This window comes from Denticeps clupeoides, chromosome 4, assembly GCF_900700375.1.
Source record: "Denticeps clupeoides chromosome 4, fDenClu1.1, whole genome shotgun sequence".
Taxonomy (NCBI): Eukaryota; Metazoa; Chordata; class Actinopteri; order Clupeiformes; family Denticipitidae; genus Denticeps; species Denticeps clupeoides.
In genome coordinates this window covers 17770016-17794752 of record NC_041710.1, presented here as the reverse complement: position 1 = coordinate 17794752, position 24737 = coordinate 17770016, and the positions used below count along the sequence as shown (strand labels likewise).

The following is a 24737-nucleotide window of genomic DNA, read 5'->3' as shown; positions in this document are numbered from 1 at the left end:
GGCAAACAAAAGCCAGATTAGGAAGATTGTGTGATCGCGATGTGGATGAATACTCGCCCCCTGTTTCTAAGCTCTGATCTTCTGTTATGTTCTTTTTTTCTGTTCTTTTTAGCTGATGCACTTATGGTCATAAATCACCATTCACCAATTTACAAATAAAGCCTTGATCCATTTACACTTTCCAATCTATAGACCTACTGCACAGTGTCTCATACTCTGGCTTTGGGGTTGATTAGTGTACATGATGAGGTAGGTAGATGCACAATTTATAGTATCACCATAAACAAAAATGAAAAAGCATAATCATGTTCTTTTAAATGGATGATTGAAACGCGTTGAATCGAGTTGAACCGAGTCTTGTAGGACACGTGCACCGTGCAGGCCTGGGTGCGTCTCAGCACATTGCTCCAGGTCCTAAAATGTAGGTACAGTAACAGATGCACCAGTCCAGACTGATGAATGGTGATGTGAGGAACACGCCGAGGTGCAGAACCTGCTAAACTGCCGACTGTGAATGTTGCCAAGGTTGTTTTAACCTCACAGCTGCTCTAGTTTCATGTTAAAACTGTTGTTTCGGGGTCACGCTGCCGCTGTGACCTTCTGCTGCAGTTCCTTTGTAAACAAACGCTACATCTGAGCGGGCACATGCTGTCTAAGCACTTGTACACACTTGTTTATCAGAGCTGATGACTACCTCTGACTATGGTGGCTCAACAAAGGCTATGTTGACCCAGGAACCGTTGGTTGAATGGATGCATTGTATGGGGACTGGGAAGGGGGGGAGATAAGATCTGATGTTGACACCACGACACACAGCATGATCCAGTAAACTGAAGCATATGGCGCAGCATGCCCCAGGTGACACTGAGAATAAAATGTCAATGTATTATGTATGACTGCTAGCAGAAGCATTGGCAAGATCAGGGTCGTGACATTGAGAACTGAGTCCAAAAGGCAGATGTTGGTGGCCAAGTCTCCCAACACAAACACTTTGCTGACGGTTACAGAGGCTGTCGGTGCACAGACCGAACAAATAATGCTGCAGACCCGGAACAGACAACGAGCAGATGAATCCTCAGTGGTATTCTGAAGAAAGCATGGAGAAAAAATTCAAACAAACCTCTACCACAATGACACAGATAAATCCTCTGAACTGAATAAATGAATGATTAAAAAAATTTCACTTTTCTACATCCGCCTTTTTTTCTTCACCTAAAATAATAAATATCGTGAAAAAAGGTTATTTGTTTTTGCAATTAACATGTGTACATTTATGTTAATAGAAATCTGACATATCATAAATTATTAGAATATCACCTATGATCAATCAAAAAAGGATACAAAACACACAAATGTCCAACTTCTGAAAATGTCAGTAATTTATACAGTCTTACATTACCTTGGCTTACCTTGCTGAATTACAAAAAATAACCTTTTCACCATTTTACAGTATTTTTATTTATTATAATGCATTTTATAAATAAAACACAATGCTAACTCCATGTAAAATATGAAATGGACAAAATTCAAAACTGAGTGGACCACGAGACCTGCAGGTCTGGACAGCAGAACTTTTGCTCTACATCTGTGCACTTAATAAGAAAACCCAACTCTGATTGTATCAAATACAATTTCGACAGACTGGAAAAAAAAATTTGCCCAAAAAGGGATGGGGACAGAGTGCACGCTCATACAAACTGCTGTGCAAATCGGACATGAAGTATTTGTGTGTGTGTGCTATAAATCTTGTGCTGATGGTGTCTTGAAGGGACACGTCAACATATTTTTATGCTATTGTGTAGCGCTAATTTATTTTAAAAAAAGAAAAGAAAAGGAAACTGGCATTCAGAAAAAAAAACAAATGCTAGATTCAACTCTTTTGGTTAAAAACTTTTGTCATTAGCTTCCTATAATTTGTATGCGAGTGTGCAAAGCTCAGTGTAATAGAATGAATTTTTCCATAACCCATTCTGGAGCAACACTAATCCCAGAACACGCTTCCCCCTCCTCTCCGTGAAATAATAAAGGCTGAGCTTTGATTTCACATGATCAACAGCTTTTGTGCTTGTTCTTTTTTCCCCCCTTGTTCATCCCCGCTGCTGTTTCCTTCATCTTTCCTGTCCTCAAGACAAAACGGACGTTAAGAAGCACAAGCAACTTGGAAATGTGACAGAAAGACACAGGACCTTCTTTTCCTGGTGATGCTTTGGCAGAGAACACACTCTTTTACACACATACATGTCTGGTTTTTATGTTTCTGTGGTGTGACGTGGACGACAGTGGTGGCAGTTTCCTCCTAGGCGGTGGAGATCCTGGTGCTGCAGATTGGTTGGGGCGTTGGCCGCTGCCACGTATTTGTTTAAGTGAAGCCGGCAGGGAAAGTGTTCCTCTGGTGGAGCTGTGGGTGGAGAACCTGTAGCAGCAAATGCAGCTCAGCTGCAAAGGACCGGCTGATCGGTGAATATCTGCATGTGTGGATCTGTTCTTGACCTTCCTTGGATCCTTTACACACTCAAATGCACACACACACACACACACACACACATTATTACAGACAGCCAGAATAGCTAGGAGAATGCTCAGAATCTTTGATCTGGGAATGAACTCCACGTCTCATGTCAGTGTTCCATCATCTGGATCCACCTTCCCTGTCCTTGTCTCATGTCTCATCGCCGAGCTGGACCGGGATGACAGCCTCTAAATGCTCTCGCCAGACGAGAACGTGAGCTTTCTCCATCTCCTTCACACTGTGTCCCCTCACACATGTGCCGGCTGCTCTTGTTTGTACAGAATTCAAGTAAGTGGCAGAAACTCTGGCCTGCGTTCATCTTTCTTTTTTTTTTATGTACAATACAGTTGGTGGCAGGGAACCCACACACAGTCACTGAGAGTCCAGTGGGGGAATGGAGCGTTTGGCACGGTGATGAAGTTGCTGATGACATTGGTGGGGTGGAGGAAGGCTCAGTTTGCCAGTGTGTCATTCAGACTCACCCATAATAACGTGTGCACCATCGGCAGAAAAAAACACCGGCCGGTCCCCCTGTCTGTCACTGGGTGACACGGGGCGGGGCGGATAGGCCATTATGAGTGTATGCGCGTGTGTGTGTGTGTATGTGTGTGTTACCGGATTGGGGTTGAACAAGAAACCTGTTGGAGTGCCGTTACTTGGTTGCATCCGTTGCATTGCCGGAAAAACAAAACAGCTGTACAAGTGACGTTTTAGTCAATGTCTCTGTCCCAGTGTGGACCGTGGATACAGTTTTCAGCATTGAGGATGACAGCGTTTTGTACTGTAGTAGTGAGTGCAATGGCCATTTACAAAACAAAAGATTCCCTGACCTGACGTAGGTAAAAAATAAAATCAAATAATTAAAATTCACCCCCGCACACGGCAAGTAAACAGAACCAAAGGAAATCTCTGTTTAGAAAAATTGATTCTTCCAACTAGTAAGTTGTTTTTTTTTTTTTTTTCTATGCTTTTAGTTCATCACCATGACAATCAACATCATGGATAAACTCTGTGTACTACGTTGGGAGCGCAAGTCACTTTTATTGCCACAGTCCTGCTGTTAATCCCAGTTTAGTGGTGGTTAGTTTGGGAGGGGAAGGGGGCGGGAAAATGGGCAGGGCTACAACGTGGTCTCGTACTCTAGCCGCTCCTGAACCAGGGTGTCGTCCTTGTACTGGAGCCGGGGGGGCACGGGGGAGCAGTCCACGGCCAGGATGGCCTTGCGTATGCTGCGGTCCAGCACGTGCCTCTCCCACGCCGGGTAGCGGTTGCGGCACAGGTCTATTTTGATGACTGTCTCCTCCAGGCGGGGTGGGCGGGAGGAAGGCGTGGATGGGGCGGTGGGCCGCACCTGGAACACCGGCATGCAGCCGTCCCGCTCCGTGTACTTGTCTCTGTCCATGAGAGGCTGCCCGGCCACTCCCCCACGGTTGGAGCGCAGAGAGTTGGTGGCGCCCTCTGTTGGCAAGGTTGAGAAGCCGCCCGTGCCGGCCCCGGACGGGTCGTCCAGGCACAGGCTTGGGGAACGACCGAAGCGCGGCCCGTTGGGGTGGAAGAAGGCGTAGTACATAAGCATGAAGACCACGCCCGTGAGGAAACTGGAGAAGATGACACAGAGCGCAGGCACGGCGAAGGCGTCGGTGCTGACTGGCGAGCGGTATAAGTACCAGAGCGTGCTCAGTGCCGTGTTCTCCAGAAGAATCACCACGTAGTAGATCAGCAGGCGACAGCGGGTGCGGCCCTCCTTCACATTGAACCAGCTGAAGATGTAGATGATGCCCACCACCATGTCAAAGACAATCTCCTCCCACTTGGTGATGCAGAACTCCGTCTCGCAATGTACAATCCAGAACGTCATGATGCACCAGTGGAGGACAATGAAGATGCCAAAATAGAGCTGGAAAACAGAGGCAAAGAGGGCGAAGGTCACCACTCGGGCTGCGATGGTGAAGAAGTGCCAGCAGAACTGGATGATAACCGCCAGGTAGCTGATGGGTTTCTTGTCGTCACGTGAGTCACGCAGTGCCTTCTGATACGAGGCCAGGGCCCAGGCCAGAGAGACCAGCGAGGCGGCTGCTGTCATGCCTGCATAAAAAAGAGAAAGAGTCAGATCCACGCATCCTATATATGCACTCAAATTTTTGGTAAGGTACATCAAAGTTGTAAAACGACATGTTCACAGTGTAGAGACTGTTCTACTACCCAAAAATGATAAGTCTAAAGCCACCCAGGTCCTATGGTCAGGAATCTAATAATGATGGCAGGCCAGAAGATACATGAACTGTACATCACAAGTGCTCACAAGTCTCAAATTCACAGTCATATGACATGATCGTGAAACCATAGACTAGGCCTCAAAAAAAGGTAAAACTTGCCCAGACTGTAGGCTGTAACCTGATAATAGGTTCAATAAACAACTTTTATTACAAAAGAATAGCTGCTATTAACCTACACACTCATGAAAGTTAACATGATGTTAATTAAAATAAAAAAGTGCTGTCAGTTGCAGTAGCTGTATTCGTCAGAGTCAAACAGCATTATGTATTCCCTTTGTAGAGCAGTGAACCACTGGCTGTGAGTTACTGTATCTCTCATTCAGATGTGTGCAGCATGAATAGAACAGGACAATAGCAGCCTGGCCCTTATCTCATTACATCTTCATTAATTCATGGTGGCAGTGGACAGGGGTTTGGGGGGAGTGCCTTGGGCTAATGGAGGTGAACAGAACTCCGAATCAACATTCGCAGAACCGTATGGGTCTCATGCTCTCCAATGAGTAATTGTGAGATGGGTGACTTTGCGCCCAAACATTTCGCTGAGTCATGTGCTGAGTCCACTGATGCTGGACACGGTCCAAACTGGACTCACTTCACGAAGGTGACACTGGCATGAGCCACTGCAAAAGGGTTGGCATTTCTGTGTGTGTGTGTGTGTGTGTGAGAGAGCGAGAGAGATGTGTGTGCACCCTAGACACCTGTAATCCACCAGCCACACTGCTGTATCTACCAAAAGGGTGCTTCTATTATTAGCACCCTGCAGTTGATGGGGTGTACTAAAGCAGCAGAGGACCTCCTGTTTACAGCAGTCAATCACAATTTACTCTTCTGCGAGGGGCCAGCTGCCATGGTAACAAAGTGCGAGCAGTGCATGGAGTGATGGGTCTCCTCCGGGACTGGGATAGAGACATTTTTCTGCTTTGGCATCACAAGACGCAGCAGAAAAGACTCACTGCAGCACGTTGCCTCGTAGGTTCTCGGGGGATTATGGGAAATGTAGTTCAAGTAAAAACGCAGTGTGTTTCACAGTTTGGAGAAGCTTTTCTGCCTTTTAACACCTGAAGCTTGCTAAGTGGGGGACCCATGCTCAAGACACGTTTTCTAAAACCACAGACACCGCTATTTCCTTCTGAGGGCTAATGACGTTTTATTCTTTATGTGTAATGGAGCACTGCTACAAGGACAACCCAGTTTCTACCCAAGTCAACCACAATCCAAGTCGACCACAGCCCTGGTACAATGCAGTCTACACCCCAGGAATACGTGACTCTGGAGAAATTACATAGCCTCCCCTGGACTGAATATAATTCTGCAATGCACACACAGAGAGCACAGGCAATAACAGCACGATTAACCCACTCCAGAATCCCACGACTCTGGAGTCCTCACAACGAAGCAGTCTAAAAAAAAATAATCACAGTCTCCTAACAGCACGCCACTGTGTTCAAAAAATGAATAATTGAGGGTGTGTCCCCAGTGACAAGGGAACATCTCAATTTGCACTTTAGTGAGGCTAAGAGCTCTGCAATGGCTCTTGTGTGCAGGATTCTCGATTTATCTGAATCATTAATGAAAGATGGGCCACAATCTGTCATTCTGCAGGTGGACGTCATTGTAAAAAATGGATTATGATAATTCAGTATTTCTTGCATTAGTTGCCGTAATTTCACTTCATCTTACACCTTATTGTAATCTATAACTGAAATTATCACTTCATTAATATTAATAAAGGCTCACAAAGTTGTAAAGCAGAAGATCACCATGGGGTACCTTTATTCAATAGTACTTTTCTCAGAACTGCCAGCCATGGCCAGTTCCAGAGCAATGAGTCCACAGAGAGTTACAATACTTATACCCCCAAAAGGGTCAGTGGTGGCCTAGTGGTTAAGGAAGCGGCTCCATAATCAGAAGGTTGCCGGTTTGATTCCCGATCCGCCAAGGTGCCACAGAGGGGCCACTGAGCAAAGCACCGTCCCCACACACCGCTCCCCGGGCACCTGTCATGGCTGCCCACTGCTCACCAAGGGTGATGGGTTAAAAGCAGAGGACACATTTTGTTGTGTGCACTGTGTGCTGTGCTGTGTATCACAATGACAATCACTTCACTTTCACTTTTGAAAACACTCCTATTTCTGCTGTGTGACATGAGCGGCTTACCGGCATCTGCAACTGTGAGTGCATATCTGCATCTGTATATGAGTGCTGAATGCATGTGCGAGTTTTAAATGTTCCATAAACAAGGATGACTTGTCCACAATACATAATTATTTACTGTATGGCTACCAAGGCAGTCAGGCCCTCCCAAATAGCCAGACCCTGCAAAGGAAATGCCAATCCGACAGATTCAAGTTGCTTCCAAATATCTATAAATTGTAGTAAAATTGAGATGTTAGATTCAAACGCAGAACAGTTGTTATATAGCTGTTTATATGCTTTTTATGTTCAAGGGTGCACGGGTGCGGCTTCGGCTTGACATTGGCCTTTGTGTGATGCCGACACCATCTACACAGGCCATTGTGCCCCGTCCCGAACTTCAGCTTTTGTGCAGTGTCCTCCAAATGTGATGAGCCCTGCGGGGGTGACGACAAGTCAATAGTCTCCGCGGGCTAACAGTCAACTTCATTCTCACTTATCTCTTTTCTCATGCCCTTTCAACACCAGAGACCATTACAGTCAATTACATTTGTTATCACACTTCAGCATATGGCCAGCGCTCATGCTTTCTAATTACTTTGACTTCAAAGCTGCTGTGGTGAATGCATTTTCACAGGAAATCTCTGCTCTCTGCTTACATGTTCTCTTGCCTGTTCAGTCCCAGGACACTGGAGCAGGAGGCTGGGCATCCAGCTCATCAGATATGACAGGAAATCGTTCTTGATCATCATTCATTTATGGAGTTGATGGGTCACTGTTTTTGCATGTCTAATTAGGCAGTTGCTGTGAAAACCAGCATGGCCATTCTGGGCTGGACTGGCCACTCCACTCCAGGTGTTTATTTATACAGCATTCGTATTTCTACCCCATTCACTTGTTTATGCATTTAAATGACTGAGATTAAATCCAGCCCATTAGGTGGAAGAGTGCGATGGGGGCGGTTTAATGACTGCTTTGTGAAGTGGGATAATTAACTGGTAGAGGCACCGCTGTAATTCTTATTCCAGAGGATGCCTGGCCCACCGCTCCGTTCTACAGCACTGGCACGTGCACATCCCTCGTTCCCCTCCTCCCACCTCCTCAGCCCTCCCCCACCCCACCCCCGCACGTGTGCCGCATCCCGAGGAGACAGTCGCCCAGGAAACCCACCGTTGGTCCAGTGATGCTGCTATAGAGTGTGTGTGTGTGTGTGTGTGTGTGTGTGTGTGTGTGTGTGAGTGTGTTCTCGGGGATGTGTGCACGTTCAGAGGCGGTGATGTAATGCTCAGGGAGGCTGCAGCAATTTAGGGAGGGAAGAGAGGAGCTGGGGGCTGGGGAGAGGAGACAGAGCAAAAGTGGTAGTGAATGAGCAGGGAGGAAGGGTTACGTAAACTGCGGTATCGCTTTCAGCTTCATCTTCCTCATCTTCCTCTTCTTCCTGCTCTTCTCTTCCTCCTGTTGGTGTGGAGGCTGTCAGCAGCAGACAGCTGCCTGTCCATTGTCACCATCACCACCATTAACAACACAGCAACGCAAAGGGCAGGTGCCCACCGTGCCAGCTCATGCAATTCTGTTAGGACAGAGCAAGTAGAACACAAGTAGAGCACCAACTCATTAACACTATCCGTTCTTTTCTCCTTGCATTTGACTGTCCTTCCTGATCATCTCAGCCAGTGATACACTCTACTCCTTCTGTAGGTGAAAATGACATCAGCAGCTCGTGCTTTGGTCGTGATGCATCTCATCTCATTTGATCTTTTTTTTTTTCTTAACACCAGTCTCTGCAGTAGCATGACGTGCACCCCACATCTACGCAGGGAAGGTTCCAAAATCAAGCTTCAGAAATGAGCCTTGTACCCATTCCTATGCTTTGAAGAAGGTTACTTTGATGGCAACAGCACCTAATTTTTCTGGTGCAAACTAATGTGAAATATATGACTATGTGCATTAAACAAACCAGGGGAAATTAAATTATACTTTTAACTCCATATTCTTTCAACCCAGCCTTAATTTGTTCAGATTCAAAAGTATTAATTTAATACATTTAAACTATATTCAGTTCATTAAACTGACCCATATTTTGTTGACCTTATTTCATACTTCATTTTATTTCATAGTTGAAGACACAGCAAATTAAAACCAGTGTTTATATAATCCCAACTAAAATCAGTGTTATATTTAATCATTGTTGTATAAATATTACACTACAGGCACAGTTAATGAGTAATCAAGTTAAAGGTCAAAGGAATATAAACTGAATACACTGACTATAAATTTTATTAATTAAAATTAATATCATCTATTATTATCACTGCTTAAATTTATTAAACATCCCTTAATCTGGTTTTAAAAAATGTTAAAAGTATACCATAGTATACCTAGTGGTTAAGGAAACGGACCTGTAATCAGAAGGTTGCCGGTTCGAGTCCCGAACTACTGAGGTGCCACTTTTTAAGATAAGATAAGATAAACCTTTATTAGTCCCACAAGTGGGAAATTGCACTTGTCATGGCAGAAAGTGGACAGAAGCAGAAGGTAATAGCAGCAAAAACAGAGGTAATAGCATCACAAAAAAAAAAAAAAAAAATTTAAATTAAATTAAATAAGTTTCCACATAAGTCATAACAGCTTTGTCCAGTAAGTTTGACCAGTTGTGTTTTGGCAATGGTCATGCTGATCTGCCAGCTCAAACCACCAAAAAACAGCTAATACAAGTTAAGTTGCAACCAGCTACCATCATTATGCTGGGTTTTTCAGCAATGTTCTACATGCATTTAGGTGAGCGGGCATGTTTCAGTCAAGCACAAAAGATGAAAATACATGAAAATATGAGACAGTGGGTGGATACATCAATTTCATGACATTGTTTTTTTGGGCAGCCGATGACAGCACACAGCAGGTGGGAGCATGATCGCTTTCATGGAATGTCACCAAAATGCAGACAGTGTGACTCTCTTCATGACGTGTGTTTATTCACCATGAGGACGGTGACATAGGTAATTCTGTATTTTACTTATTTTTGTCATTTTGGTAAAATGAGCATGAATCAGTCTTCATATTAATCCCAGACAAAAGTGCTTCTGAAACACACACATGTTCACCTATGTGTTCATTTAAGTGATTAACTAATCCAATCTATCCACAGGGTAGAGTGGTAGGATGAAGTACATTAAAAAATGTAATGAATGGAAAAAAGGCCTTTTTTTCCAGCCAGGAATTGAAGCAGTATGTTCAGAACTGGATGCCAAAGTAATCAGGTGCATGCCTACAGGGGCAAACCCCCAGCGGTGAGGGGAGCAACTCGGCCGCAGGCCAGTGCTGGTCGTCTCTAAAGATCCTTAGTAAACTGTAGTCTGATTCAAAGGAAAGAAAAAATGCTGACGGTGGTGCTTCTCACAGACAATGGAGTAGAAAAATGTTTCAAATATTTTCATTTAATTTCATACCTGGCTGTTTGTAGCTCTCTGGACAAAACAGCACAATAGACTACACTACTCATAACCACGTAACCGTGCCAGGGTCATGGAGGCTGATGCCAATTCCGGGACATTTGGTTGATGGTCTTTCTCTCTGGCTCTCAGCGGAAGCAGACGTGGAGACACACACACACACACACATAACCCCAGCATGAACTGGTGGGTCTGTGTGAGCGTCGTTTGGCCGCAGAACCGGACTGATGCTCGTTTATGCGGGATTACGTCCACCGTCCATTTTCCCTCCCCTGTTGCGAATTACTATGGTCGGGTTGATGGCCATACTGACATGGTATATTGCAACAGCAATAAAGGATTCACATCATCATGGTGTGGACTCACCCACTTGAGTCCAAGTGCAGGTGCACACACACGCACATCATTCATTCACACTTACGGACAATTTAGTCACCTGGCATGCATTTTTCAGGCTTAAATGCTGCCTTAATGATGACAAAATACTTTGTACTTTTCTAAATGTCTTCAGTACTCACTCATTAACAAAAAAAACACCCTTATCTTCCAAAAATGTGAGATTTAGATACAATGGCACATCATCACAGGGCATCATTCTTCAGAAACAGGCCTGGCTGTAATTATGACATAAAATATTCTGCTCCAATAAATTGTCAATTATGCCTATATCTCAAAATTACCCACCCTTTGTGTAATAATTTGCATGTAATTGGATCTGTTATCGCCGAATAAGGAGGCTAGCTACTACGCTACTGTCTGCCTGCTGCCAGCTGAGTGATCCAAATACAATTACAGCCACATGACAGGTAAGCACACCTAAGAGGCTAATTCGTTCAATCATTTTAACAAACACATTTTAGAGGAGCCCATGTTTTTGATGAAAAGAGGAGGGATAATGGTGGATCCATGTCACATTCCTGAAGAGGGACTGCACCCCCCCACCCCGCCACTGCTGCAGGAAACAGGCTGAAAAATTGCCCACTTAGGGTGAACACTGGCTGAGTCCTGCTCCAGCTACTCGGATCCCTGGCAGAATGCTGCTGCAGGAGAACGTCAAAAGGAACATGGAGGATTGATGAGTTTTAATGGACTGTCAGTAGTGACAGTAACTATGGCAACTTCGGCAGGCATGGGCGGGGCAGACAAAGGCCTAAAAAAAGACATCAAGCTTATTTTACTTTCCAAACACAGGGAATTTGCAAGTTATTGCAGCCATTTGTGGCAACAAGAAGGATGAAAGTATATTTTGCACAGGGATGAAGTCCCTTCTTTATTGTTCACGCAGCTGCTTCACTTTATGTATGTCAGGTATGAATGTCCTTAGACAGCAAGTGCTCAGCACTGAGCTGAGGAGCATTTCGCTGCACAGGACGAAACAGGCAGCAGTGTGACTCTGCAGAAAGAAAACAGGCAGACTGTATGTTTGCATTGGGATCAGCACTAATGAGTCTTTACAAACCTAGACATGAACCATTAGTAATAACAGAAATTAATTTAATCTATAATATATACAATAACCTAATGGCTGCAGGAAACCAGATCACCTACATGGCTATTAATCAATGGAATATCCGCATAAATGTAGAGAACTTTATCTGCAAAAAACTGTTTAGAGTGTGAATGAAGTGATGTGTTCTGTTTTGTAAGCGAAAGTGAAGAGATTGTCATGATGATACACAGCAAGCACGATGTTTAACACTAGAACTCCCAGGTTTTTCTGACCCCCTCAGCCCTACCAGAGGTAGGCCAAATGGCCCCTTGGGTTGAAACTAACAACTCAATCACCGACAAATGGCTCCCATTCATTTGTAAATGGGTGGCCGATTGGAATGTGTCACTCCCCTCCCCCCCAAGAAGTGTACTCTAACACTGCCGTGTACTCAGCGTACTGTAGCTGCATGTGTGTGATACCTTCACATTCACCTTCACAAAAGCTTAGCATATCTATACAAAATATCCCACACACTGCAAATATGAAAGACACAAATTCACCAAATATAGAAATACACGTGTGTTTTGTTTATTAAAAATAAACTGAAAATAGAATGAAAAGTTGCTAATAGAATGAAATGAAGGAAACATGCTAACACATCCGTCTCCAATGTATGTTTGTCACAAATGTCATAACCTGAGTGAAGTCATGGTCCATGGTTGATAAACATGCTCATACATGTACAGAATCATCACTGAATTATAAAACAAATTCACTGAGCAGTGTGTGGGGACAGTGCTTTGCTGATGTTTTTTTAAGACTATGTCTTCTTCATTTTATTCTAAACATTGTCTATGGTGTGAGAACATTATGTATGGGTGTGTAAGGGACACACTCATTCAGTTACCAGTTAAGAGAACGATTTGCAGAAGAGTCTTCACACATGGGTACAAACAGCCAAAAAGTTGTCCCTATACCCACACTGACCCTTTATGGAGAAGATTAGACATCAGTGGCTGAGAGAAAACAAGCAGAAAGACAGGCCTGGCAAACTCCATACATTCAACAGCGTGATCATGGAAAACATAGTTGCAATGACAAAAAGGCAAATGCTTGGTTCCAGGTGGCATCAACACTGACCACTGTAACAGAATAGTCTTTTATGTACAGTACAGGCCAAAGGTTTGGACACACCTTCTCATTCAATGTGTTTCATGACCATTCACTGAAGGCTTCAAAACTATGAAAGAACACATGTGGAGTTATGTACTTAAAAAAAAGTGGAGACCTGGCCTCCACAGTCACCGGACCTGAACCCAATCCAGATGGTTTGGGGTGAGCTGGACCGCAGAGTGAAGGCAAAGGGGCCAACAAGTGCTAAACACCTCTGGGAACTCCTTCAAGACTGTTGGAAAACCATTTCGGGTGATGACCTCTTGAAGCTCATCGAGAGAATGCCAAGATCAATGTAAATGATCATGAAAATAAAGAAAACACAGTGAATGAGAAGGTGTGTCCAAACTTTTGGCCTGTACTGTATCTTCCATACTTCAGATCTTCAAATTTCATATTGCAGTCTCACTTATTGCTGAAGTGATCATCATTGTCATACACAGCACAGCACGGTGCACACAAAGAAATGTGTCCTAGGCCACCACTGTCACTAATATAACATAACAGAAAAGCCAGTGGACTTTGATTGGAAACAATAATTTAATACTTTCTTATAACACTAAAACTGACAGATGATAGACAGTGTTTAACAGGACTCAAAAATCTTAGACAGCGTTTTAGCTGTTCACTAGTAAACTGAGAACTTGACTCAAGAGTGATGCACACAGTAGATTATGTAGAATACAGCAGCTAAACGCTGAGAAGCCTCGCATTTATCCTTTTTGTCTTGCCGGTCCCACAGGGCTGTTGATGAGCCATTCTTAATTCTTAGTAGGTGGGAGGTCAGACAATGGAGATGTGCTGTGTGCCAGAAGAGTCTGCATTCCTCCAGAAAGCATACCATCGTTTCTCATCACGCACTTTCGACTGAACAAAGATGGTGTAGACTTTTTTTCCCTCCACAAGCCACATGTCAAGTAATTATCAAATAACAATTCCCAAATCATCTGTGATAAATATGTCAATTACCACTAATTAATCACAGAGACACTGCCTTATGCTATCTTATTTATGACTGTTGGGGTTGGTAATGATGGTAGGGCTGTTTTATTCTAAACTGATGTCTAAAAGTGAAAAACAATATGGTGCCACATTTTTTTCTGTCATATAAGCCAAAACAGATGCATTTACAGTATGAAATAGTCTGCCGGTCCCAGTTCATAATCAGAGTAATGCATGGTGCATTATAAATGCAGCATTTATGTATGATGTTTCTAGTTGTCTACAGAGGCTTGCACAGGCAAACCTGTACTTTCAGATACTCTAGTGAGAGTGATTGTTTTGTCATTGTGATACATATGGAATTTGAACCCGCAACCCTTCAGTTACGAGTCCGCTCTTTTAACTGCTAGGCTACCCCTTCCACTTTGAGAGAAAAAATCTGTATAGAGAGAAAACCCTGGGGTTTTCCTTTGTGTGGGTTTCCCAGCCAATACTTTTTGTGTGAAAATGGTTTGATTTAGGTGGATGAATATTAAGACAATATTAAAATAACTAATATACACAACACTGGAGTATCATTCCACCACAAAGAACAATGAGGAGTAAATGCAAGGCACATATCACGAGTGACTAAAGAGTGAGGGGAGGCAAGCTAAATGAACGTGAAGTGAAAGCACAGCATATGAAATGTGTCCTCTGCTTTTAACCCATCGCCTTAGTGAGCATTGAGCAGCCATGAAAGGTGACGGGGAGCAGCGCTTGGGGACGGTACCTTGCTCACTGGAACCTCAGTTGCACCCTGGCAGATTGGGATTACTGGTTCCGATTACCACTGCCCCATATATATGGGAAACCTAATTACAAGTGTAATCAGGGTAAACTAGACTGACACTAGGGTACCTGGATGACGTGAAAGATTTTCACTGATATCTTAACTGAGCAAAGCCAGAGACACCAACAGCTGCGGTGGTCATGAGGGCTAATACAGCTGAAGAATATAAGACGCTGAAAGAGCAATATTGTCATTAGACATCTTTGATGTGACAAGCAATAGTTATCATAAGTTGCTTGTAATTGAACTACAAACTATTGCTCTTTATGAGTGAATGATTTCATCACATTGAATTCAGTTATATGTGGTCCAAGCAGCTCTGGCAATTAATGCAAAATGTAATCTTTTGGCATTTTTAAAAAATTGTTGTGCTAGTAACCCTCAGCTGAATCTACAAATATCAGCAGGGATCTTAGTTGCTATTGCACCTACGTCAGCTTCTGGTCCAAAACAAGAAAAGGCCATGAGGATCTCAGCATTAAGCTTTCCCTCAGAGCGAATTCAAGTTCAACCTTGCAGTGGAGTAACATTGGTTATTTTTATTCACACTGTTTATCCTGCTCTCTTCCTTACACTCTCTCTCTCTCTCTCTCTCTCTCTCACACACACACGCATACACACATCTTCCTCACTCTCCATCACTGCTTCTCTCTCGCTTACAGACACACACACACACACATTTCACAGTGAACAACCTGAGCTGATGGCAGGAGTAGCTTCAGGACTGTAAATCCTTTTACCAGAGTGAGGGAGCTGGACAGCCCCGTAAGCACATAAACAGCAGCACAGCCTGGACTCTGCAGGCCAGGGGAGGTTCAGCCTCATGTATCAGCGCCTCTGGCAGGCAGGAGGGCAACCCCCCAGTGCCCTGCTGCCATCAGACCTGCCACTCAATGCTTTCCACACCCCACCCAGTGGCCGGCAATTACCCATGATTCATGGCCTGCATGGGCAGTGCATGGTCATGCACTGAGAGCTGAGACTCCAGAGATCGGTCCCCTGCTGGCTAAATATATCCTCAGACCCTTGTCCGACAGGTAGATCTCGCCTGTTAGCCAGGTAATAACTGTTTTAAGGATAATTTACAGATACAGAGAGAGTCTTCCGACTACTTCTGTCTGTACTCTGTGTTCATTCCATCTGCACTTGTGCATGTTTTCCACCAAGCTTGTCTGGCTGGAAATTTTTGAACTGTGCTCTAGTTGAAGTGAAGTGATTGTCACATGTGATACACAGCAGCACAGCACACGGTGCACACAGTGAAATTTGTCCTCTGTATTTAACCCATCACCCTGAGTGAACAGTGGGCAGCCATGACAGGCGCCCGGGGAGCAGTGTGTGGGGACGGTGCTTTGCTCAGTGGCACCTCAGTGGCACCTTGGCGGATCGGGATTCGAACCGGCAACCTAATGATAACGGGGCCGCTTGCTTAACCGCTAGGCCACCACTGCCCCGCAGTTGGTGTACTGATTAAAATATACACCAATGTGTATACACAGAATGTATAGGGATCTGTCGGCCATATATGGTACCCAAGTGAAGTGTGTGTATTGAATATTTTTGGTGGAGAACCATCCTCAATCATTCTGCTAAAGGGCCTGAAGACGGCATTCATGGTAGGCTTCTCTCCTGAAGCGGGACAGGCTTACACGCATGTGTTTGGAACCTGTGCGTGTGTATATGTGTTACCTTGCAGGGCCTGCAGCTTGTGTGTCTGAATGATGATGCAGAGCTGCAGCACCAGTTGGGGGGCACTCTCCAGGAAGGTGACCAGCAGGTGGAGCATGCTGACGTCTGCATACTCATACACCATCCTCCAGTAGAAGCGCCATCGCTCGTTCTCCCCACTGCGCCGGCTACGGATGCCCAGGTAGATGGTGTGGAAGTACCTGAACAGACAACAAGCAGAGACCGTACACTGTGGTCAACACCCCAATACAATTTGAATCAGATTGTATTAATTATTCACAACAACCTGTGAATAATTCATATTATTTTAGAACAAGGGTAAATAATGACATTCATGACAGTGTTGCCATGTATGCATTATTATCCTGTCCTAATTTTCACTGTCACTTATTGTCTTGCTCTGCATTGTGAAATGTTCCGTCCCCTGTTCCAGAGGAATGCCCAGGAATTATCTGAGGTCTCGTACATGGTTGGGTTGATTATAAATATTGTTCTCGCCCTAGAGATATAACAGGTCAGTGTTATTTGGATTTTGTGGAGTCGGTCTTGTGGCCTGAATGAAAAATCGACAAGCATCAAAAATAGAAATTCTGTGACCAGTGACACAGATTCCTGGCCATTTCAAACAATTCGGCCTCTGCAGAATAGGTGAGAAAATGTTGCAGATTGAAATAATATCCAGGCAACACTAAATGTTTAGCCTGGAAATAAGCAGCTTCTCAGAGCGCCAGTCTCTTGCGGCAATTAATGCGCGTGACCTTTGCAGTGGCTCCTCCAGGCCTCAAGGCAGAATGAGCCGCTTGCAGCTCATGTGAAAGTGGAGCACTTTTCAGATTGTTATTTCAGGCTAATTTTCCACACATCTTATATTTACCAGTTTAATCGTCCTCTTTAAAACGCAAAGGATGCAATTCCTTATTCAATGTTCCCCTCTGCTTAAGAAGAGCTGTCCGCAACACCATTCCTTATCCAAAAAGATTAACAAAATGAAATGAGCGATCACATGCACAGTGAAAGATGCCCAGAGCCTTCCAAGATCCCATCCAAACTCGGGGTCTGAAGTGGTGATCTGTAAGGCAGTCAAGAACCTGAACGCATAATATGAGTGCATAAATAATGCTCATGCAAATCTACACAAAAGCAAAAGCCAGGTGACAACAGCGATCTAACAGGACTGAAGTAACAGAAACTTTGCCATTAAAATCTCAGTGGATTGCTATGGCAACACCACCTACATAGAATTTCTCCATTTTACCAGGAGTCTGGCCGTTCTCTCAGATCTAACTGAGATAATTAAAACATGCGCTGAGCAGCACAATCAGTCATTATGAACTAAATTGGGTAGCAAGGCTCCACATGTAACTGCCATCAGGCACAAGTTGCATTAATCAGTTGGTTGAAATCATTAAAAATGTTCCCAAAATATTTTATGCGCATTGCAGGAGAGAAATAGTATTCATACTTACATTTTTAATACAAAATAATCTCTTATTTGATCGTTTTTGCTGCATGCACACTTCACAGCAAATGGTCATTAATAATTGTCATTACTATGAGCTGTTTGTGGTGCACAACAGAAATGGTGACAGAAAATGTATTCTTTGTTGTATGAAATTATTTCAGATTTCAAGAATATTACACCACTATGTTCAAATTGGTGCTAAGTGCAGCACTATGCGTGGGGCTGGTTTGCAATTGTAATGTCAATGATACATGAATAAAAAGATTAAAAAAAACATGTGATGTAGTGATGAGCTTGGTTTAAATCATGCAGGATGAGTTCTCAATCTCTTCCCCTTTTAAATACTGTTTATAAAAGCATAAAACTACTTCATAATAGCAACTAAAGAGCCTTACAAATCAACAAAAAACCAGGAGATAAACTAGCCACATTTATTTAACCATTAATTCTGAAACAAAGCTACAGTACAACAGTCTTGGATGGTGAAAACCAGCCAAGATGTACAGCAGTCGCTCACTAACACACATGGGCATGGGATCCATAGCTGGCATGTATTTCATTTAAATTTTAGAGCTGGGATCAAATTTATTTCCCAAATTCAAACGAAAAGCACCCAAAGACTGACAGACTGTGTTTCTTACACAGCAATGTGTATTTGTTTTACAGCATGGGTGCCTGTAGCATATTGCATTATTATTGTCCACTGCTTTTGCACACATATCCTTCATATCTGGTACTGGTGGGCACCTGGACATACCACCAAACACATTTTTGTCATCCCTCTCTCTAATGAGTGAAAGAGCAGGAGGGATCTGCTGCACCTCATTACTATGCCATCCACATTCACCTCTGGGTGGGGGAATGCATTCCAGACCCTCAAGTAGCTTCACAAGGCAAACCTGATTTCAGAGCCTCTCAGTCAGGACCCAAGGACCTGATATCAAATCAGAAGACAGCGGGGGGACTTCGCTTCTGCCGCTGATCAGTGAGACACCTGACGCGAGACACCTTGCCTCCGAACACTGGCAGTGTTCTGCGTTCTAACAGGATTTAACCTGCTGGGTGCCTTTTGATAAGTGTGAGAAAACATCAACTTACAAGATTTACCCTGAGGTGGGTGCTGGGTTCATGGTTGGGGAAAAAAAGCCATAAGGGCATTTAAACTATACAGAAAGCATACTATTAAATATACATGGGCCAATTAAATGTTATTCTAAAAGAGTTCTGTGAAAAGTGTAGTCGTCCTCAGAATACAATGCAAGTAATACATCATATGTAGTTTTATCATCACTCATATTCTACTATACACACTGTATAGTAGAATATATACAGAATGAGAATGAGAACACGCTAATTATGCATGTGTAGGCAAAGCAGGATTGGGGAACTGACCCATGGTGCCTGCCCAGCACAGGGTGCAAACACACATACCATTCACTCCCACACCCAAAACTATGGGCAATTTAGAGTAGCCAATGCCCCTAGCATGCATGTCTTTGGACAGTAGGAGGAAAACGGAAAACCCGGCCCACCAACCCTGGGAGAGCTGGGTTTCTGTGTGTCGCTAACCACTAACACTACAATAGAAGTAAGATAAGATAAGATTATCCTTTACTAGTCCCACAAGTGGGAAATTTACATTGTCATGACAGGAAGTGGACAGTACAAGATAAGAGCAGCAAAAGACAATAGCACAGACATTATGTCGACTTTCTAATATAAAAGTTCACTGTGCAAGTAAGCAAATAAATAGTCTTAGAATAGCTAAATAATACAGTGAATATGAGTTGTAAAATTAAAAATATGTCGGTATATACATAAAAGATATTTTTGTAAGATTTTCCATATGTACAGAGTGGGAAGATATAGACATATTGCACTTAAGAGAAAGTGGAGATTGTGTATTGGATGTGTGTGTTTAAGTCTATTTATGTTTGTATGGTCAGTCGTTGTAGAGCCTGACAGCGGAAAGGAAAGACCCTCTGAATCTCTCTGTCCATCATTGTGGGTGCCGCAGCCTGCAACTGAAGGAGCTGCTCAGTGCTGTCAGGGTCTCCTGCATGGGGTGGGAGATGTTGTCCAGCAGGAATGATAGCTTAGCCACCATTCGCCTGTCACTCACCACCTCCACTGGGTCCAGAGGACATCCTAGAGCAGAACTGTCCCTCCAGATCAGCCTGTTCAGTCTCTTCCTGTCGCCAGCAGAGATGCTACCTCCCCAGCAGACCACACCATAAAAGATGGCTGAGGCCACCACAGAGTCATAAAAGGTCTTCAAGAGTGGACCCTTCACCCCAAAAGACCTGAGCCTCCGCAGCAGGTACAGCCTGCTCTGCCTTTTCCAGTAGAGGGCATCAGAGTTATGAGTCCAATCCAGTTTATTGTTCAGATGAACACCATCTCTCCACAGCCTCAATGTCCATACCTTGGATGTTCAGTGGTTGTAGTAGAGGATGTTTGTGCCTGCAGAAGTCTTTCCAAGTGCCTTGGTCTTTCCAGTGTTGATCTGGAGTTAGTTCTGCTGGTTCTGCAGTTCTCTGTACTATTTGTCGTCCCCATTCGTGATGAGGCCAACTATTTCAGAGTCACCTCATGGCAGTAAGGGAAGATGTAGTTGAAGTCTGCAGTGTAGATGGTGAAGAGGAACTTTGCCAGAATCGTTCCCTGTGGGCCTCCCGTACTGCAGACCACCCTGTCCGTCACACAGCCCTGAGTTCTCACATACTGTGGTCGGCTGGTGAGGTAGTCCAGGATCCAAGTTGTGAGGTGATGATTCACTCCTGTGTGCTCCAGCTTGGCCCTCAGGATTGTGGGAAGGATGGTGTTGAAGGCACTGGAGAAATAAAAGAACATGATTCTCACAGTGCTCCCAGAAGTCTCGAGGTGAGAGAGGGAACGATGTAGGAGGTGGATGATGGCATCATCCACTCCAGTGCCAGGCTGGTAGGCAAACTGAAGTGGGTCCAGTGATGAGCTCACCAGGAGCCGAAGCTGAGCCAGGACCAGCCGCTCCAGGATCTTCATCAGGTGGGATGTCAGAGCCACCGGCCTGTAGTTGTTGAGGTCCTTGGGTCGTGGAGTCTTTGGCACTGGTACCACACAAGAGGTTTTCCAGAGCTCTGGAACTCTGGAGCTCTGTGCTCCATCACCGCACACATTTTATCTGCACAGGACCTGATGACTCTTGAGCTGATGCCATCTGGACATGCTGCCTTTCTGACTTTTATCATCCTCAGTTCCCTCCTGACAGAAGTTGCGTTTGGGGGTTGGGAGCAGTGAGCAGTGTGTGTTTATGAGGGGTTACGTGGCTGAGGTGACTGAGTAGGGACTGCAGTCGATGTTGAAGACTGCATTCTGGATTAATCAAACCTGTTAAAGAAGTGATTCAGTTCATTTGCCCACCTCACATCCCCCACCGACAGAGAGTTCTGATCTTTGTGGCCTGAGATGGTTCTGAGGCCTCTCCATACTTCGTTTTCCCTCTCTGATCAGTCCTTTCAGCTCCTTTTGCACCCTTTGTAGCTCCTCTTCCTTGTCACCAGATTTGAATGCCCTCCTCTTTTGCTTGAGGACGTCTTTTATTTCTGGGGTAATCCAGGGTTTGCTGTTGAAGAAGCATCGCATAGTCCTGGTGGGTACGGTGTTATCCACACAGAAGTTAATAGAGTCCGTGACGCAGGTGACAAGGCTGTTGATGTCCTCCCCGTGGTCATCACAAAGCACCTCCCACACAGTAGACTCAAAATAGTCCTTAAGAGCCTCCTCGCTCTCCTCAGACCATCTCTGTACTGTGCGGGTAAGTACAGTATTTTAAACATTGCAACAGATTGGAAACTAATTCACATTTTTCTCATCTTCCCAACAGATGGGTAGAGATTTGCTACAAGAACTGGTCTCTCCTACGTCTGTAAGTAAATGAATGATCCCGTAAAAGTAAACGTCTACAGATGGAAAAACAACACTGTATATTTGCTCAGAGAAGGGTAGGAAAACAGAGCTGTGCATCCTTTTTTGTCCCCCTAATACCGTATCTGAAGTCTCTTTCCGAAGTTCAGCTGTGGTGGAGAATTGCAGCTACTTTGAGCCAGTCCCACAATTACATTTTCTCAGGACGCACCGTTTCGGTGTCTGTAGCTTTAAATGCTAATGAGGAGGACAGAGGCGGGGCGAGGAGGAGAGTGGCCTATAGAAGTTAAGGAGGCATTCGCGAAAACGACGTCATTCACCAACCACAATGTTTAGCGCAGATAAGAAGTCGTGTCTGCGTTTTTTTTTTTAACCCACTGAGTCTCGCATGACGAAGCTAGAAAAATATATTTTTACATCCAATCACCAAGCAACTGCAATGCTTTGCACGTTTGGAAGCCATGACAGTTTGGGACATAAGGGGACAAATTCCAGGTCTAGGTAAGTCAATATTAGATCAGTGTTCAACATTAACAAATTTGCTTCCAACATTGCTTTTCACAGTGCCCTATATACAGACTGATGGTCTGGTGGAAGAAACTATCTTGAATTAACTATAACAAATAACACAAATCTGAATCCTGTTATAATAGTCTATCTATTTAATAAATAAAGACCGTAGATCCCGGAACTCTTGTCAACTGTTGCCATCTAGGTGCTCTAGATATGTCAGGTTAGATGCTGGTTTTGAAACTCCTGACCTATTTTCTGTGTGAGCTGCAGCCTTGGACCCAAGTGATATATGTTGACCTCCGGTTGTATCCTGTAGGGGCCACTTCTACACTGAGTCTTTTCTGACCAGGGGACACAGACCCCTGGGGCTGACTGAAAAAACCCCAACTATGAATCCAAATCTTTCTATGTACTCTTGTAGTTTTTGAGTTTCTATTAGTTGTAGAGCTTGGATGGCCCTCAGAGGTAGACCTGCTAGATGAAAGTTACAGTGTTGATAGATAAGGACAGATCCGTCTGATATTAGAGAATGAATCTACAGTGAGTGAGAAAAATTGGTGATGTGAGCCTGGAAGGTGACACAGGAACATTGTCTTTAAAATCCATGTGAAATGACACGTTTTCACTACCTCCTGACAAGCGCGGTCTGCATTTAGACATTTCAGAGTCGGTGAGAATGAAAGATGAGAAGAAAAAAAAAAAAACGGGCAAAATCAATGCCATTGCACCAGCCTCTTCTAAACTGGGAAAAACACAATGACCCCTAAATGTATATTAAAGATCAGTATGAGTTTACAGTGTCATTTCCACCCAAATGGACTCCAGTCTGAGGCCAAGCTTGCAAGCTTGGAACAGCCTCAGGAACAGTGGGATCTTCCTGATGACCTTATCACCGATCGGGCGTGCGGCCCACACCAGCACGATGCTCCATCCAGCGAGCTGGCCACAATCGAGAGCAGGCAGCCTCCCAGCAGTGTCCAACACCTTTAAAGAGGCCATGAGGAGGGAGCATTGGCTGCACTTTGAAGACACTTTAAATGAGACTGCCATCCTGATCCCATTTTGATGGCTTAGTGGAAGGTTAACCAACTTTTTAAGTATTCCAAATGTATTGAAGATAAAATGCATGAGAACTCATTCACTCACTCACTATCCTTAACCACTTAGTCCTGTTACTGAGGGTCACAGCTGTCCTAGCACATCCTGGTACACTCAGCCATTCACTCACACACTCACTCACGGTCAATTTAGAGTCGCCAAACCAATTAGTGTGCATGACGATGAAAAAAGCAAGGGGAAACCAGAGAACCCAGAGAAGCGGCTAAGTGGTTAAGGAAGCAACCCTGTAATCAGAAGGTTGCCGGTTCAAATCCCGAGCCGCTAAGTTACCACTGAGGTGCCACTGAGCAAAGCACCGTCCCCACACACTGCTCCCTGGGCGCCTGTCATGGCTGCTGCCCACTGCTCACCAAGGGTGATGGTTAAAAGCAGAGGACACATTTTGTTGTGTCACCGTGTGCTGTTTGTGTCATGGGAACACATGCTGATGCTGATGTGCATCCGTCAACCGTGATGAAATGATTTATGCAACAAAGGCAACAGAGTGCACAAGATGCAGAAGCTCTGTTGAACATTCCAATATGGCAAACTTCTCCACAATTAGCCTACTTGGACACACAAATACACATGCATACCTGTAGGAGAAGGTATGTTCCTGGATCACTTGAAAACAACACCCTTCAAGTAAATCCAACGGGAGCAAATTATCTGCTGTTTTAGACACTGGAGGATGACCCCAGGAGACTTTTATGATTCTTCAGAAAAGAATCTCATTATTATATATATTCATACAGGTCCAGAAAACACACATCACAAGACATTTGTATAGGGAAATGTGTATGTTATTTCTTTGGATTATAGTACTGCAGTTCATGTATATCCCCCTGAAGTCTTTCTAAAGTTAAATAAAGATCTCTCTCTCACACACAGACACCCGCTCTACATGCATGCTGGCTGAAAGGCATATTTGAGTGGCGGGGCTTGTTGGTTTTAGTGCTGGTTTGTGGCTGTGTGCTGTCAGTGATAAACTGCACCCTTCTCCATCCCTATGGCACACACACACACAGAATCACACACTCACACCCTCCCTCATTGTTAGAGCTGCTTCTTCTGTGCAGATTTGGCCTCCTCTTTATCACTGTCTCATTTCCCTCCCCAGCTGAAGGCATGCAGGCAGACAATTCCCCTCCTCTCTCTCCCCCTCTCTGTCTCACACACACACACACACACACACACACACACAAATCACAATTCATTGCGTAATCTACAGTATATACTTATGTATAACGTTCGTACAATCACACCAACAAGTTCAGTTGTACTTTATGTAATATTTAAGGGCCAAGTAAGAGGTTCAGAATA

The 24737-nt window shown here is 44.2% G+C and overlaps 1 protein-coding gene across 1 annotated transcript in view; it reads right to left on the bottom strand.

Annotated features, from left to right (window-relative positions):
• Positions 1-3449: 3449 nt before the first annotated feature.
• Positions 3450-24737, bottom strand: part of xkr4 (XK related 4) — a 42787-nt gene continuing 21499 nt past the window's right edge. The window contains exons 2-3 of the mRNA XM_028977281.1: positions 16436-16635; positions 3450-4594 (exon numbers count right to left, since the gene is read on the bottom strand). Of these exons, the coding sequence (XP_028833114.1) occupies positions 3630-4594; positions 16436-16635 (1165 nt within the window). The 3' untranslated portion in view covers positions 3450-3629. The remainder of the gene's footprint in view (positions 4595-16435; positions 16636-24737) is intronic.